This window comes from Cervus elaphus, chromosome 10 (assembly GCF_910594005.1).
Source record: "Cervus elaphus chromosome 10, mCerEla1.1, whole genome shotgun sequence".
In the NCBI taxonomy this organism is placed as follows: domain Eukaryota; kingdom Metazoa; phylum Chordata; class Mammalia; order Artiodactyla; family Cervidae; genus Cervus; species Cervus elaphus.
Window position 1 is genome coordinate 49,126,701 of NC_057824.1, and position 12,229 is coordinate 49,138,929.

The following is a 12,229-nucleotide window of genomic DNA, read 5'->3' on the forward strand; positions in this document are numbered from 1 at the left end:
CACATAGAATCAGGAGAGGGGAATCTGGAGGGTCAACCCAAGAAAGCTTCCTGGAAGAAGGGGAAGGGAAGCAGCCTTGAAAAAAAAAAAAGACCTCCTGGAGCTGGTTTTGCCTCTAGTCTTAAGGAGACCATCAAAGGCTTGCAGAGACCCCTGGAGGTGCTCTGAGGACAACACAGCAGACCCCCTTAGCCTGGTCTTCCCCAGCCTTGCACCTGCTGCCTTCCTGTGTTGATCTCCCAATGTTCCCTGGCAGAAGCCTTTTAAAAACCAAGCACCCATCCTAGGACATTTCCAGCTTCCAACTCTCCACTTGGATCCACAGCTAGATTGTCCTTCTTCCTTCCTCCTACCTGGATTCCCAGGAAAACATCCATGAAACCATCCTTCCATCCTTCCTGGCCCCCTGGGAGGATCACCTTCCCATGTGGACTGAGCATCTCTCTGGCCAGACTCTAAAGTTCATCTCACCCAGGCCCCCGCCACCCTTATCACTTGTCCTGTGATGCGAGTGGGCTGATCAGGGACAGGAGGAAATATCTTTCTTAACAGAAGGTCCCTGGTCAGTGAAGCTGCACAGGTGTGAGGCCAAGGACAGAGGCAGAAAGGGTGCGTCAGCCTAAGCAGTATCGGAAGCTGCCTGTGCTGTCTCTACCCTTCATTCATGGAGCATCTCCCACGTGCTGGGCACCCATTGTGACGGCTGCAGAGATGAGCACAATTTTCTTGTTGCTCACAGTGTGTGGGAGACCTTGATCAGAAAATTGCCGTGCTGGGGGACTTCCCTGGTGGTCCAGTGGTTAAGACTTTGCCTTCCAATGCAATGGATGTGGCTTTGATCCCTGGTTGGGGAGCTAGGATCCCACATGCCTTAAGGTCAAAAAAGCATAATGTAAACAATAGTAGCAATGTTGTAACAAATTCAATAAGGACTATAAAAATGGTCCATGTTAAAAAAAATCATGGTGATGGAAGGAAAGTATTCTGTGCCAGGAGAGAATGTGACCCGTGACAGAGGCTTCTGCCAGTTGCGCTTCAGACTTCCATAAAAGAAGTGACATTCAATGTGGCTCAGGACTTCCCTGTGGTCCAGTGGTTAAGAATCCACCTTACAACGCAGGGGAGGCTGGTTCGATCCCTGGTCGGGGAACTAAGATCCCACCTGCCACAGACAAACTAAGGCTGTGCAACTACTGGCTCCTCTGGACGGGGAACCCTTGTGCCAGAACTAGAGAGTCTGTGTGCTGGAACGAAAGGTCCTGCCTAATGCAGCCAAATGAGCAAATTAAAAAATAAAGAAGTGACATTCAAAAAAAAGACGTGTCCTACCAGCGGGGAGGGTCAAGATGTAGGGGTGGGGAAATCAGCATCATCATAAAATACTGAGTTTAACATGGGCTCAAGGATGTTTGTCCAAGATGAGAAATAGCTCCAACATGTTATAAGAACAAGAAATGAAAAGTAACCTTTAGGGACTTCCTTTTTAAAGTGACATTCTAGGAAATCCTTGTAGGTCCAATGGTTAGGACTCTGCCCTCTCATGGCCAAGGGCCTGGATTCGATCCCTGGTGGGGAACTAAAACCTCCCAAGGCAAGGAGCAGCCAAAAAAATTAATTAATTAATTTAAAAAGGTGTCAGTCCCTGACCTGGAGAAAGTGGTTGCTCCGTAGCCTCTAGTCATGTTGAACAGGGCCGTGGTCAAAGTGAGGACTGGCCCGGCCCACACGGATGGAGTGCTCACAGCCCAGGGGGCTCTCACTTGCAGGGGCTCCCCAATCCTTAGCCTTTCCCATAAAACCCTTCCCTCCAGAGGTCTCCGCACAGAGGCTTAAGCTGCTCCTTAGAGAATAAATCCTCCTGCAGGTCCTCTAACCCACAGCGGCCAGGCCTGGGTGACAAATGGGGAGCCCTGTTATGCAGGGCACACACACACACACATGGCAACTTCCACTGGCCCAGGACCCTGCCAGTCTGCTCATCACAGGGAGCCAGTCCTGACCTCCACAAAGTCCAAACACCTTCCTCACTGCCAGACTCCAAGCCACGTCCCTGTTCTCCCCTTTGGGTCCTATTGGTCACAGCCCTGTGAACTCAAAGAGTTGGTTAACCCTCCCTTTCCAGAGCTCACGATGGTCCAATGTGCAGGTCAGCAGAGCGGCAGAAAAGAGGGCAGAACCCGGTTCAGGGGTCAGGGCCAGGGGGTTGAGCCAGAAGACAGAAAGCTTCAGAGCCACAGTGGCCCCTGTGTGACTCCCCTCTGCGGAAGGCCAGCCGCCTCCACCAGCCTCCAAGTGTGTGCCCTCCTGCGAGGGGTCTTCTCCATTTTGGAGCTTGGTGAGCCCCTGAAGCCCTGAGGCCCCCTGGGTCTGGCTCTCTGCATTCCAACGCCTATTGGAAGGGAGGCGAGGCTGGGATCTCTTGGACGGGGGCGGGGGGGGGGGGGGCGGTCCTTCAAAAGATGAGGAAGATGTAGATTGGCCAGCTGGACCTAAAACCATGCAATAGGGAAGGGGGTAAACGGGGGAGCTGGGACTTAAACCTCTAGAGTCAGAGTCCTCACAACCCCTCCCACCACCTCCAGCCCAGGGGCGCCTGACTGCCTTATTCCTTGTACTCTTGAGCCGGGCTTGGATCCTAGAATTCACTACCTGAATGGACTCTATGGAGACAGAAATACACCTTGGGCAGGAGGCCGCGGCTGTGCCTGGGTCCCCAGCTGGGCCGTCTGGAGACATTTCTGGGACCACCTCCCCATCTCACTGTGGCACTATGGAGTTCTGTACTGGGTGGGTGCTGGGCTTCAGGGTAGAGCCTGGTCCCAGGGTAGACCCATGGGACCGTCACCCCCAAAGTCCAAACTTAGAAGCCCCAAACTGGTGTGCACCCTGTGTCCCCAGCTGGTGGACACCTCAGAGTTGGGTCCCTCCCACAGCTATGTCTTGGTGGAGCTTTCACCCTCTCGGGGTCCTGGTCCTCGGGGCCTTTAGCACCTTCAGCACAGAGGCCAGCGGCTTCTCTTGCCTCTTCCCTGGCCTCCTGCCCCACCTGCTCCAGCTGCCCCATCGCCTCCATCTTCCTGTCTTCCTGGTGCTGGTGAGCAGGGGACCCCCAGTCCCTGCGGTCACCTCCTCCCCGCCCTCCTCCCCTCTGGGGGCACCTGGTCCCAGCTCCATCCCCCAGTGCCCTCTTCCCTCTTTTCAGGAGGACTCAGATGTCAGTCTTCAGGCCTCTACCTGTACTGAGAGGTGAAGGTCCCTATTTGGGACCTGAAATTCTGGCAGCTGGCCTTGTCCCCAGGCTGGCCCTTGACACCTGGGCTGACTGTGAACTCTGTCCTAGTTGATCCTGGGGGCCAGGAGGAAGAGTTGCTGGCTGCTGCCGGTGAGCACCGCTCTGGCCTCTTTCTGCCCAAGCTGGGTCCCCAATCTGAGTGCAGTGAACCCCGAGGCTCACCCCTGCGCTGGTGGATGGCTGAGTGTGGACTACCTGTAGCAGCTCTCCCAGCTTCCAAAAGCACAAGACACGCTATGGGGTCCCCAGCCACAGGCACCTCCTTCTCAACTAGGCGGCCCCCAGCCTTCAGTGGTTCCCTCAATGGATGTCATGGGGACTGAAGTTAAAGGTGGAAACCACCTGTGGTGTTGCTGTGTTTGTGCTTGGCTGGAATATCGACACGTCTAGCTGCACCTCCCAGTGGCCTAGACACTGCCAAAGACCTGCAAACACACCAGGGTCCGCTGGCCACACTAGAGATCACAGAGTCCCTAAAGCACCTGGGGGTGGGCCTTGGTGTCACGCCCCACCCCACCCCCCCCGCCCCCCGCTTGCTCCAGCTTGCTGGAAGTGAAGGTTCGCTTTGGGGGCCTGAAATCCTCCTGGCTGCCCTTTCGCAACAATACCCGCCCTGGACTCTGTCCTGATTGACCTGCCGTGCTGGTGGGTTTGATGCTGAGAAAGCTTGAAGGCAGGAAGAGAAGGGGATGACAGAGGATGAGATGGTTGGATGGCATCATTGACTCAATGGACAGGAGTCTGAGCAAGCTCCGGGAGCTGGTGATGGACAGGGAAGCCTGACGTGCTGCAGTCCATGGGGTCACAAAGAGTCGGACATGACTCAGCGACTGAACTGAACTGGCTGGTGGGTTTGTGTGCGCCATGGATATCCACGCTCCTGGCTGCGCCCCCCAGTGGCCTAGACACTCCCAGAGACCCACAAACAGAAACAGGGTGAGAGTCCAGGATCTGCTAGCCATTCTGGAGATCACACAGTCTCAGCTGAGACCCAGTCGGTGGGCTCTGGATTCTTCCGTGGCCCCTCCCCCACAAGATTCCTAATGCACCTGGGGGGGGAACCTGGGTGTCAGGCCCTAACCCACCGCTCAGCCCCACCCAGCGGTCACACAGACCCACCCACTGGAGAAGTTTCAAGATCAGTTGTCAGGAGCCTGGAGACTTGTGGAGCTCCAGATTCAAAGGTCTCTACCCTCGCACAGGCCCCTATGAGCAATCGCAGAAGGCCCCAGGGACTTAGCCACTCAGGCTGGAAAAGTTACCCAAGCTCCTAGGAAAGCCTCCATCTTTTGTCCCCCTGGTCCAGGAGCCCTGCTGGCTGAAGGGCAGCGCCTGAAAGTCTCCACCGCCCTGCTGCCTTCCCGCAGCCTGAAAACCCTGCAGAAACAGTGGCTGGAAGTACTGAGCACTGGCCAATACATGCTCACTTTCCTCTTCATGGGTGAGCGGAGCAGTGCCCAGGGTACATAAGGGAAAGAGGGGAGCCTAAGAATGGAGAGGGGAAGGTAGATCCCCACCTGCATGGAGGTCCAAGGCAAAGGGAGGGGGAGAGACCCAGCTGGGAGATGAGAAGAGTTCTCACTGCTGAGAGTGGAGGGGAGAAGTCCTTAAAAGTGCTTTTAAAAGCTAACTGATTTTTCTTTCTCATTTGTACCCAGACCCTTTCTTTTCCTTTCGTGCCTTCTTCCTCCTCTTCACCTCCCTCTGGTGGCTCTCTGTTCCCTACTTGGTGTGGTTATTCCTGGACCAGGACACACCCTGCCACGGTGAGCGCTTAAACAAGGGCTCGCGGAGAAGAGGTGATAAAGGGTGTCTCCAGGAATTCTTCCCCCGCTTATCTCTCTGCCCCAGGCGGAAGGTTTTTTTGAGTGGATGAGGAACTGGACTGTTTGGAAACACCTAAGGGATTATTAGGTGTGATCACTCACCTAGAGCCAAACATCCTAGAATGTGAAGTCAAGCGGGCCTTAGAAAGCATGACTACGAGCAAAGCTAGTGGATGTGATGGAATTCCAGTTGAACTATTTCAAATCCTGAAAGATGATGCTGTGAAAGTGCTGCACTCAATATGCCAGCAAATTTGGAAAACTCAGCAGTGGCCACAGGACTGGAAAAGGTCAGTTATCATTCCAATCCCTAAGAAAGGCAATCCCAAAGAATGCTCAAACTACCGCACAATTGCACTCATCTCACATGCTAGTAAAGTAATGCTCAAAATTCTCCAAGCCAGGTTTCAGCAATACGTGAACCATGAACTTACAGACGTTCAAGCTGGTTTTAGAAAAGGCAGAGGAACCAGAGATCAAATTGCCAACATCTGCTGGATCATTGAAAAAGCAAGAGAGTTCCAGAAAAACATCTATTTCTGCTTTATTGACTACGGCAAAGCCTTCGACTGTGTGGATCACAATAAACTGTGGAAAATTCTGAAAGAGATGGGAATACCAGACCACCTGACCTGCCTCTTGAGAAACCTGTATGCAGGTCAGGAAGCAACAGTTAGAACTGGACATGGAACGACAGACTGGTTCCAAATAGGAAAAGGAGTACGTCAAGGCTGTGTATTGTCACCCTGCTTATTTAACTTATATGCAGAGTACATCATGAGAAACGCTGGGCTGGAGGAAGCACAAGCTGGAATCAAGATTGCCAGGAGAAATATCAATAACCTCAGATATGCAGATGACACCACCCTTATGAGAGAAAGTGAAGAGGATCTAAAAAGCCTCTTGATGAAAGTGAAAGATGAGAGTGAAAAAGTTGGCTTAAAGCTTAACATCCAGAAAACTAAGATCATGGCATCTGGTCCCATCACCTCATGGGAAATAGATGGGGAAACAGTGGAAATGGTGTCAGACTTTATTTTTTTGGGCTCCGAGATCACTGCAGATGGTGACTGCAGCCATGAAATTAAAAGACACTTACTCCTTGGAAGGAAAGTTATGACCAACCTAGATAGCATATTAAAAAGCAGAGACATTACTTTGCCAACAAAGGTCCGTCTGGTCAAGGCTATGGTTTTTCCAGTGGTCATGTATGGATGTGAGAGTTGGACTGTGAAGAAAGCTGAGTGCCGAAAAATTGATGCTTTTGAACTATGGTGTTGGCGAAGACTCTTGAGAGTCTCTTGGGCTGCAAAGAGATCCAACCAGTCCATCCTAAAGGAGATCAGTTCTGGGTGTTCATTGGAAGGACTGAAGCTGAAGCTGAAACTCCAATACTTTGGCCACCTCACGTGAAGAGTTGACTCACTGGAAAAGACCCTGATGCTGGAAGGGATTGGGGGGCAGGAGGAGAAGGGGACAACAGAGGATGAGATGGCTGGATGGCATCACCGACTCAATGGGCATGGGTTTGGGTGGACTCCGGGAGTTGGTGATGGACAGGGAGGCCTGGTGTGCTGTGATTCATGGGGTTGCAAAGAGTCGGACACGACTGAGCGACTGAACTGAACTGAACTGAACTGAACTGTTTTAAGGTAACAGGTCACCCTCCACCCTCTGCTTCTTCTCTGTCCCTTATCTGCCCCCTCCCCGGGCTGAGTCTGAGCCCTGGCTGCCTAAGTTCAGGCAACAGGTTAGGCAGTGGGATGGTGATCAAGAGGGCAGCCCTTGTGCCCTTACACCCTAGTAAGACCTTGAACTCTCACATCTGTTGGTGTGGAGGGAGGTCTTTTCAGCTGGTATCTTGCCTTCTCTGCTTTCTTCCCCTCATTGTGCCCACCCCCCTCCCACAGCTGGTGAAAACGGCAGAGCTGCCCCCAGACCACAGTTACCTGCTGGTCGCTCACCCACGTGGGGTCACGTGCTTTGGACACTTCTGTAACTTCGCGACTGAGAGCATTGGCTTCTCCCGACAGTTCCCTGGACTTCGGCCCTAGACCACAAGGCTGAACAGCCTCTTCTACCTTGCAGTCTATTGAGACTACTTTTTGTCCTATGGTAAGTCTTGTTCCTGGTGGCTCAGACGGTAAAGCATCTGCCTACAATGTGGGAGACCAAGGTTCAATCCCTGGGTCTGGAAGATCCCCTGGAGAAGGAAATGGCAACCCACTCCAGTATTCTTGCCTGGAAAATCCCATGGATGGAGAAGCCTGGTGGGCTACAGTCCATGGGGTTGCAAGAGTCGGATACGACTGAGAGACTTTACTTTTCCTTCAAGTGTTGACCTGAGGCAGAGGTGGGGTCCCCCCACTCCTGCCAGAGTGGCCCCCCACCCCCCACCCAGCCCCGGCACCTGACTTGAACATTGGCTGGGCTCACAGTGGGGGTCAGTTACTGGTTTGGGAGTGAGCGTCCTGCACCCTTGCTGGGAGAGGTGCTGTAGAGCAGATGGACAGAGGCACAGGAAAATGGGAGTTTGGGAGAAAAGGGGTGGAGAGCTCAGGCTTCCTGAGCTAAAGGGCAGGGTGAGGGACTAGGGAGCCAAGGAGCAGGTACTGACTGTCCCTGCACCCCCTCTTGTCCACATGAGCATGTTCTGTGAGCAACCAGAGCCTGGATTTTATTCTGTAGCAGCCCCAGCTCGGCCAGGCTATGGTCATCGTGGTCGGGGAGCCCACGAGGGCCTGATGCCATCCCAGGGAGCACTACCTCACTCTCTGGAACCGTCAAGGCTTCGTCCGCCTGGCACTGAGGCACGGGTGAGCGGGGGCCCAGTCAGGGCGGCCTTCAATGGTCAGAACCGCACAGCGTCTCTGGGGATCTACCCTTTATCCCTACACGCCAGCCCCCTGGAGGGGGACAGGGTGTCCCCAGAGCTTACCCCGGGACCACCTCTAGAGGGCGCTCTGGGCAGCTCTTGAATATTTCCTCTGTGCCCAGCCCTGAGGCCCATTCCCCAGGCTTCCTCCCACACAGAGACACAGACACGATCACAGTACAAACTGCAGGACCCTGGGACTCAGACACCCTTGGTTCACAATCTTTTATGACACCATCTCAGGGACAAGAACTTGCACACTTCTTTTAAAAAAAAAAAATTCATCTATTATTTATGTATTTACTTTGGCTGTGCTGGGTCTTCATTGCTATGGGGGCTTTCTCCAGTTACAGTGACTGGGGTCTAGTCTCTCGTTACGGTTGGCGGGCATCTCCTTGTGGTGGCTTCCCTTGTTGCAGAGCACAGGCTCAAAGCTCACCTGCTCAGTCGTTTGAGAACACTGACTTCGTTGCCCTACCGGATGTGGGATCTTCCAGGACCAGGAATCAAACCCCTGTCCTGTGCATTGGTAGGTGGATTCTTAACCACTGGACAACCAGGGAGGGCCCCACGCTTCTTTACTTGTGATATAGGGTTAACGCCCACCTTACCATCATGTGGTGGTTGTCGACTGTATGGAAAAATGTACATAGGACGGCCCAGTACACACCAACTTCTCAAGAAACATTAAGTCCCTTCTCCCAGATAGTTCTTTGTAGCCACTGTCATTTGCTTCACATGGTCCTGGGAAGTGGTATCTTGTGGGGGAGAATGTGGGGGCACTCCTAGAGCCCCTGACCTGACCAGCCCTCTTCTCTGTTGCACGCCTCCCACCCCCGCCCCCGCCACCAAGAGCCTCTCTGGTGCCCCTGTACTCCTTTGGAGAGAATGACATCTTCAGAGTTAAGGCTTCTGCCCCAGACTCCTGGCAACGTCTTTTCCAGATCACCTTCAAGAAACTTGTGGACATTTCTCCTTGCATCTTCTGGGGCCGTGGTCTCTTTTCAGCCAGGTCCTGGGTCTGGTGCGCTTGGCCAGACCCATCACCACTGTGGGTGAGTGCCCGTCTCCAGGGCAGAAGGCCACTATCCTCTGTGTGTGCAGCTGAGGCCCCTCCCCTGACCTGAGTCCCCCTGTCCCTGCAGTGGGCCGCCCCATCCCGGTGCCCCAGTGCCGGCAGCCCACCGAGGTGCAGGTGGACCACTATCACGTGTTCTACATGAAGGCTCTGGAGCAACTGTTCGAGGAGCGCAAGGAGAGCTGTGGCCGCCCGGCTTATACTCGCCGCACCTCCATCCAGCCCTGGCCTCACCCCTCCCCGCCTCCCGGCCCCCCCAGCCCCTGATCCCAGGGCCTGAGCCCCCCACCGGCTGCCTGCTACTGTGCCAGGAAGAGTCAGTTCTCTCACCTCTACTTCGTAGAGTGTCTCTGGGAGGGAGCCTGCCCACGTGGGTTCCATCTCCACCTGATCGAGACAGACTTGCTGCCTTAGACTGATAGCAGGGCCCTGAATTCTCCTCCCAGAGACTGAATTCTGCTCTATCAGCTTCCGTCTAAGTCTCTTCCCTTGGCTAAGGCCTTTCTCCCTCTAAATAAAGGCATATGCTTAGTTAAGAGATATAGGGCATCAGAATGGTGGTGGGGAGGGTAGATCCCTGAAGAACTATTCTCTGAAGTGTGCACAGCGTTTAAGTAGGTGGAGACAATAGGGTAGATGGTGAAATACTGTGACCAAAGGCTGACAAGGGTCAAGAGTACCTGTCAGAAGGGAGGGTTGGCATGAGTTTCATGATAGAAAAGATAGCGTTAAGTACACAGCTTCCTTCTGCATCTCCTCCCATCCTTTCTCTTCCCTGGGGGCTGGGAGATCACATGAAGCAGGGATTTATTTTACCATATGAAGCCTTACTGGAAGCCCAGCATTTGGTCCACATGATCTCATTCACTCAGTGAGAAGGGACTCTTGGCAAAACTAACTTATTAGCATCAAAAAATTTAAAAGAGTTTGTCAAAAGAAGAGCCAATGAATTTATCACTATCGTATCCATCACCACCATCATCATCACAGGCATGGCACCAGTGAAATATTGTGAGTGACTTTATGGTTGGGAACTGGCCTGCCAGTGCAGGGGACACAGATGGGATCCCTGGTCCGAAAGGATCCCATGGAACAACTAAGGATGCCGAGGATCAGCTAAGCCCAAAGGCCACAACAACTGAAACCTGGCCGCTCTAGGGACCAAGAGCCGCAACTCCTGAGCTGGGGAGCCACAGCTACTGAAGCCTGAGCCTAAGGCCTGTATTCTGAAAGTAGAGAAGGCTCCGCAATGAGAAGTCCATGCACAGCAAGGCAGAGGACCCCCCATTCGCTGCAACCAGAGAGAGCCCTTGCACAGCAATAAAGACCCAGCACAGCCAATGATAAATAAATAATTTGAAATATTTGTAATAGTTTTTTAATTTAATTTTTTCTATTTTATTTTTGGCTGCATTGGGGTCTTGCTTTTGCATGCGGGGCTTTCTCTAGTTGCCCAAAGCCAGGGCTACTCTCTACTGGCGGTGCACGTGCGGCTCATGGCCCTGGCTTCCATGATGCTGAGAACAGACTCTAGGATGCTCAGGTTTCAGTAGCTGTGGCTCCAGCTCAGTAGTTGCAGGGCATGGACTTAGTTGCCTCGTGGCAGGTGGAATCTTCCCAGACCAGGGATCGAACCTGTATCTCCTGACTTCCCAAGATGATTCCTAAGTGTTGGACCACCAGGGAAGTCCAATTTTCTTTTCATTAAAAAATTATTTCAAAAAGTGATGATCCAGGAATTTCCAGGTGGTATCGTGGATAAGACTCTGAGTTCACACTGCCTAGGACCCAGGTTCAGTCCCTGGTCAGGAAATAAAATCCCACAAGGCACGGTGGAGCTCAACAACAACAAGAAGAAAGGACACTTTCTGTGACCTGAAAACTGCTGGCTTACCGCCTCTGGTCATTGTTGAACTGGACCATGGTCACGGTGAGGACCGGCCCCAGTCTACCTGAGGGTGTGCCCCGCCCAGTGGACTCTCTGTTGGAGGGGCTCCCCAATCCTTAGCATTTCCCACAAAGCCATGCCCCCAGAGGTCTCTCCACCGGGGCCTAAGCTACTCCTCAGGGATTAAAGCTTCCTGCACATCCTCTACCCTTCAGGGCCAGGCCCCGGGGAAAAACGGGGAGCCCTGCTATTCAGGGTACACACCCACATGGCGAGCCCTACTGGCCCAGACCTCTGGCCTTGGGTGGGCCCAGGGACCCGCTGGAGTCAATGCCCAGATCCCAGATCAGGTCGCTGAGCGTGCAGATCTGCCATCAGAAGGGATTTGTCAAGTTGGCACTGGAACACCCGTGAGGACCCCGGGAGGTGAGGGGGGTGGGGGTTGGTGTCCAGGCCAGGCCTGGCTTCTTGGGCAAGGCCTCTTGGGAGGAGCCCCACCTCCAGGGCCCCAGAGTCAGGCGTCCCGTGTGCCCCCAGAGCCTCCCCGGGGCCAGTCTTCTCTTTGGGGGAGAATGAGCCCTTCCACAGTTTCTCTGCCCACCCGGGGGGTTCTGGGTGGAAAGACACAGGAAACGCTGGGCTGCTGCTGAGACTGGCTCTATGAATGTTCCAGGCCCCAGGGCCTCCTCCTGCCCTTCCACACCTGGAACCTCTGCCTGCCTGCTCTGCTCCCAGGCTCCCCAGCCCGCTCCCCGCTCCAGGGTTCAAGGCCCCCGCATGGTTAGGAGGTGAAGCTCCCAGGTTGGGGCCTGAATACTTGGTGCCAAATGTCCCCAGGCTGGCATTTGGCAAACCCACCAGCCCTGAACTCTGTCCCACTGGAACCCCTGAGAGGGAAGGGGACTTCAAAGCATCTCGGCGATCACCCCTCTTGATCCTCTTCTGCCCACAGAGGGGATCCCATCCCGGTACAGCGGGGTGGGCTGTGGGGGCAGAAGGGGCACTTCAGCGCATGCGCACGCGCTGCTCTCAGTCTCGGCTCTCAGCTGAGCTCTTCCAAGATCAGACCCTGTGCTCCGGGGTCCCCGCCCACAGGCACCTCCTCTTCATCTAGTTGGCCTCAGGCCCCTGGAGGAGTGTGGCTGGCGACTGAAATTCAACCTAGGGATAAACTTGTGTGTTGCTGTGTTTGTCCTTAGGGTTGAGATACCGGCGCCAAGTAACGCCTCCGAGTGGCCTAGACACTCCCAGACCGCACTCGTCCAGGAAC

At 54.0% G+C, this 12,229-nt stretch overlaps 1 protein-coding gene across 1 annotated transcript; it reads left to right on the forward strand.

Annotated features, from left to right (window-relative positions):
- The first annotated feature begins 7,760 nt into the window (after positions 1 to 7,760).
- Positions 7,761 to 9,669, forward strand: LOC122702026 (2-acylglycerol O-acyltransferase 3-like). Its single transcript, XM_043915544.1, has 5 exons — positions 7,761 to 7,773; positions 7,907 to 7,934; positions 8,413 to 8,522; positions 8,938 to 9,048; positions 9,139 to 9,669. The coding sequence occupies exons 1-5, from the start codon at positions 7,761 to 7,763 to the stop codon at positions 9,336 to 9,338; spliced, it is 462 nt and encodes a 153-aa protein (XP_043771479.1). The 3' UTR covers positions 9,339 to 9,669.
- The last annotated feature ends 2,560 nt before the right edge of the window (positions 9,670 to 12,229 follow it).

What these genes read in the sequence shown, in the direction of transcription:
- LOC122702026 (XM_043915544.1), top strand. An exon ending in CGCCTGGCACTGAGGCACGG is followed by an intron (nt 7,935 to 8,412) that starts GTGAGCGGGGGC and finishes CCCTTGTTGCAG; the next exon opens with AGCACAGGCTCAAAGCTCAC. An exon ending in CAGACCCATCACCACTGTGG is followed by an intron (nt 9,049 to 9,138) that starts GTGAGTGCCCGT and finishes CTGTCCCTGCAG; the next exon opens with TGGGCCGCCCCATCCCGGTG.